Source organism: Penaeus vannamei, chromosome 19 (genome assembly GCF_042767895.1).
Source record: "Penaeus vannamei isolate JL-2024 chromosome 19, ASM4276789v1, whole genome shotgun sequence".
NCBI lineage: Eukaryota > Metazoa > Arthropoda > Malacostraca > Decapoda > Penaeidae > Penaeus > Penaeus vannamei.
Window position 1 is genome coordinate 16,559,552 of NC_091567.1, and position 5,000 is coordinate 16,564,551.

Here is a 5,000-nt window from a genome sequence, read left to right on the forward strand (position 1 = left end):
GAGCGTGATCGGGCTCGTTCTATTGCAAGAGAGGAAGGAGAACTTTGTGTTAGGTGAGAGAAATTTTGCAAGATGCTTATGTAAATTTATGATCATTAAAACTCCATATAAGTCATATACTGAATTACAAAATTTATTACTTGTCTATACAAAAAATGTTATGTAGTTTAGCTAGCACTTATTAGATTTTGTGTGAAAATGTTTTCTATTTACATAAAATTAACAGGTTCTTAAAGATTGAAAATAAATATTGTTTAGTAAATAACAATCAATTAACTTTCCTATAAAACTGAAGATGACCATATCACACTCCAAAAATTACATAATTCTTTCTTAAATTACATTTTCTCAACATTAAGTCTAAAAGTGCTAATATGGGGTAAAATTACGGTCAAATGCCTTTATACAAAGCCGCTATGATTAAAACATTATCATATCTATCACAGAGAACAACATAAAGCCACAATATAAAAACAGATGAATCAATATGATTGTCTAAACTTGGCATGAGTTATAGTAATGATAAATTGATATAAAAACAAATACACAAACTAAATAAATAATAACTGCAGTAGGAAAGGAAATAATGATAAAAAAAATCCACAAGCTTTCAAGCAAAGACACAACATCACTTTCATGTGGAAGCAGACATTGAGTATCTTTATATGCTTTTCCACATGAAGAGGAGCCTTGTATTTCAAGTTTAAATATGGAGTTTTCTCCATTTATTTTCTTCTTGTATTTTACTTCACTTCCTATGGTACAGCTGCAACTATCTTCTCAAATGAGAAAAATGGATACAACAAAGTTAACTCCTGATCGTGAATTGTCTTGTTAATGCTCTCAGCTGTATAGAGTTGAGATACAGTGTTGTTACGTGCATTTAGATAAAAAAGTGATAACTCTCCTTTTTTATTTTGAATTTCTTTTCCCTCCATGCCCCCTACATACAAGGACCTTCACTGAATCTATACCTTTCCTTAATACACATCCTTGTACTTACTCCATACTTATGACATCTTTCTGAATGTGCATAGCCATGGTATTTTATTTTATGTTACAGTCTGTTTAAAATCTGTTTCCATAAAAAAATCCTGGAACTCTAAAGACAGAAGTAAAAAGATAGCTATCAAGTAAAAAACTTATTCACCTTTCTAGTTCTACAATATGTATCACATTCCAGTCATCTGAATCTGTATGATTCCTCTATTCCTCAGCTTAGACAGCATGAATGCCTTTTCCTATCACCATTATGGACCAATTAGAGAGTTATCACTTCTCATTATACGTGCCACACAAAGACCAGCAGGCAACCACCACTGCGCACGAATAATATGTTCCTTTTCCTCACCGCACTTAAAGTTATCCTCCTTGTTCTGGATACGAATCCCACCTGATGTTTCTGATGCAGTCCTATACTCATCATCTGATGAAAACACATAGCGACTGTTGGCGGAGGAGATGGAGTCGTTGTGAATGTCGTTTCCTTGGTCGCGTTCCGCTGCCATGCTCTCAAAAGTCGAACTGGTAAAAGTAGCAGCCAATTTGTAGTGAAAGTAACTAAAAAATATATAGAATTCTTTATATAAGAATGCAACTGCTAACAGGTCATAACTAAAACTTAAAAGTCAATAAATCTATCATCTCAAAACCCTCTCACATAAACCAAATATCTAAGTAACTGAAAAACTGCTGATCATTGCATATAACATCAATGCAAGACTTTCTGCCTCACCTCTGTGAATTATGCCTGTCCCTTTTGGCTACAATCTCCCTTTCAATCTGTTCACCGAGGGTCAGCGGTCGGTCCTTGGATTCCTTGAGGTTGGCAGCATTTCTTAAAGCTTGGACCCAGTTCCCTCTGATGCCTGATGTAACAGCTGAGAATACATACTTCTTCTCCTCCCAAGTCTGGATATTAAATATAAACAAAAAAGTCATATTCTTAAATGCGATTAGAAGGATAACATTCATTCACGTGATTGATAACCTTCAAATTAATTTTATACTGTGGAGGATCAGATATATAATCAACTTTATTATTTACATATCATTCTATTCAAGTGAATGCACATTATTCTTTCTGTCAGACTATATTCCACCCTATCACCTACCAAGATCATGAAACCATAATTTCTGGCAACATCACATTCTTCAATGGACTTTGCAACACTGAGGTCGATAATGCCATCTAAGATGCCGTTGTCCTCTGCTGTGGGGTCTCGGTAGAACATGAGGCCCGTTCCTCGGAGGACAAACCAATACTTGATCCAGTCCTTCAAGAAACAAGAAAGAATAATTAAGAATTTTAATGAAAGATGATAATGGCAGGGAATACTACAACTCTGAAATATCTTAGACTAGAGTTTAAACATGAGTGTGAGTATTTGAGTGCATGCATTTCTATTAGTTTGTGTGCGTGTAAGTGTGCACGCGTGTGCGTGTTTGTTTGTGTTTATTTGTGTGTGTGTGTGTGTGTGTGTGTGTGTGTGTGTGTGTGTGTGTGTGTGTGTGTGTGTGTGTGTGTGTGTGTGTGTGTGTGTGTGTGTGTGTGTGTTTATGTGTGTGTGTTTATGTGTGTGTGTATGTGTGTGTGTAAGTGTGTGTGTATGTGTGTGTATGTGTGTATGTGTGTGTGTGTGTGTGTGTGTGTATGTGTGTGTGTGTGTGTGTGTGTGTGTGTGTGTGTGTGTGTGTGTGTGTGTGTGTGTGTGTGTGTGTGTGTGTGTGTGTGTCTAGGTGCGGGTGTAGGTGCGGGTGTAGGTGCAGGTGTGGGTGTGGGTGTTGGAGTAGGTGTGTATATGTATCTATGAGTATATATGTATTTGTATGTGTATGTGTGTCTGTGTGTAAATGTGTACATTTACATGTGTGTGATCAACAGATGTGAAATACTTACATGGTTTAGTGACTGCTTCATGAGCCACCCCTTTTTTATGTATAGCAGGTCCTCCGCAGGAAGGTCAACTCGCTGCAGGTCTGGATTGACAGTGTAGGGAGGAGATACCTCCAGACCACACCCATCTGGGTCACCTCGTACTTGCTGGAAACAAAAACCATAAAAGCTATATAGATACATGTACATTTGATACTTTAATACTTCACATACAATAGATGTCTACTAACAGTCATGAACTTATATGTCACAACTTTTCCAAGGTGTTGCTTTCCATACATGGTCTGGATGTGAGGGCTCAGCTGTTTCCTCTGATGATGTCTTGGAGACTTCAGGAGCAGCGTCTGTCTCATCTTGGGCATCTCTTTCACGGGTCGGCTTAACATCACCCAGACCAGACTGCTTGCAGAAACAAAATCATTAGTGCTAACACTTATCATTCCACTTATCAATTTCCTCTCTAGAAATATCTCATTCATGATAATTTCCTTTTGCAGGAAAAGCATCCAAGGCTGAAATGTTTACTGAAAATCAGATATGAATATTAAAGTCTTACCTACATCAACAAACAAGTGATATGGTATCTGTCAAGCTCTAGAACTCTTCCATGCATGTCAAGGGTAAGACCTCTCCACTTCTTTCCTTCAGAAAACTTTTTAAATTACCACATTTATATTCTACCTACCTTGCTGCTTAGGTACGAGAGTGAGGAACTCCCTCTCAATCGTGTTATTGAGTCAGCAATGTCTTTCAATTTTTCTTCACGCTTTGATTCTTCTAAGTCTGAGAGTAGAAGTTGCCTTGTAACTTCACCTGAATATTGAAGATGAATTAATATACATAAAAACTTATCTGGCTATACTGGACATTTATAATAATCATAAGATGTTAGCTTATTTCCTGTCTGAAGCCTACTGCAGCTATCAATATATCCCACCTGAGGAAATCAAAGAAATTTGGAACTACAGTCTTGCTTTTATATTCCATATATTCTTTTTTTCCTAAATAAAAATGTACAGTATACTCTTATCGTCTATTAATGTACTGTTACTGTACTAAGTAATTTGATAAATTATCCATATATGCAGTATGCAACTACTGATTAGCATTACTATCTCACAACTATTTTGACAGTTACATGCTAGTACTAGCACTTTTAGAATATGAGAAAGCAGTGAACTTTACTAGTACCTTTGTCCTGCAGTCAATGCTATATAGGATCAAGAAATAATGTAAGGTCTCTCAACTCATTAACCAATTAACTTAATATAGGTAAGATATCATGACATTACAAAACAACAAAAAATGCTAAGGTTACTAAGGTATTTTCCTTTGGCAAATAACTGCACCTATATGAAGCAAGATTAAAAAGTAAGTGAGCAGTCACATAAAGCAGATTCATGACAACCACTTCTTCCAACTACAGTGGTATTACTATTTTTTCTTTCAGGTCATGTTATCACAAAATATTTAAGAATCTACATCTGTCCTAATAAACACTTATACATTTAAAAATTGCCCAACAGTAAACATGCTACCATGCACAACACATCAAGTACAAGAAAACTACATAATTAATAAGAAAATCACATTAATAAAAACAATATCAACACACAATAACAAAACAAGAACAATAAACAGCAAAACAAAATGGAAATATTAATAAAACAGCCATAACATAAAGCATCATGCAGGTGGTTAAAGCATGGAGTGCATATAGTTCAAATATCAAACATAAAACTAAACACATTTTTAAAATTTTACATCTACAAACACAGTTATTACAAGTCATCAAAACTAGTACAAAATACTGAAACAAACATGACATATACATTAGTATAAACATAAATTACTGTACCTCACTTCTTAATGTACAAAGTACATCATTTACCCCATAATTATCTAGACATTTATTTAATTTGTGGCCAATGATCTGCCTGCTCTTTCTGAGTAATAATGAAATATGACAAAATAGTTAATGAGAAACATAAGTCTATCTCATCATTCAAAAACACATACTCACTAGGACTCTCATTCACTCTTTCTCTCACTATCAAACACCCTTAATCTCACATGCACACACATAAATATGTGCATACCTGCA

At 35.3% G+C, this 5,000-nt stretch overlaps 1 protein-coding gene across 25 annotated transcripts in view; it reads right to left on the reverse strand.

Annotated features, from left to right (window-relative positions):
* LOC113821556 (uncharacterized) overlaps positions 1–5,000 on the reverse strand; it is a 155,498-nt gene that overhangs the window by 28,399 nt on the left and 122,099 nt on the right. For 21 of the 25 annotated variants that reach the window (XM_070134027.1, XM_070134024.1, XM_070134017.1 and 18 more), the window contains 7 exons: positions 3,582–3,709; positions 3,176–3,295; positions 2,900–3,043; positions 2,115–2,276; positions 1,736–1,911; positions 1,352–1,524; positions 1–19 (listed from right to left, as the gene is read on the reverse strand). The exon at positions 1–19 is cut by the window's left edge and continues 175 nt beyond it. In XM_070134027.1, coding sequence (XP_069990128.1) covers positions 1–19; positions 1,352–1,524; positions 1,736–1,911; positions 2,115–2,276; positions 2,900–3,043; positions 3,176–3,295; positions 3,582–3,709 — 922 coding nt within the window. The remainder of the gene's footprint in view (positions 20–1,351; positions 1,525–1,735; positions 1,912–2,114; positions 2,277–2,899; positions 3,044–3,175; positions 3,296–3,581; positions 3,710–5,000) is intronic. The other 4 variants (XM_070134025.1, XM_070134004.1, XM_070134021.1 and 1 more) reach the window with 2 other exon arrangements.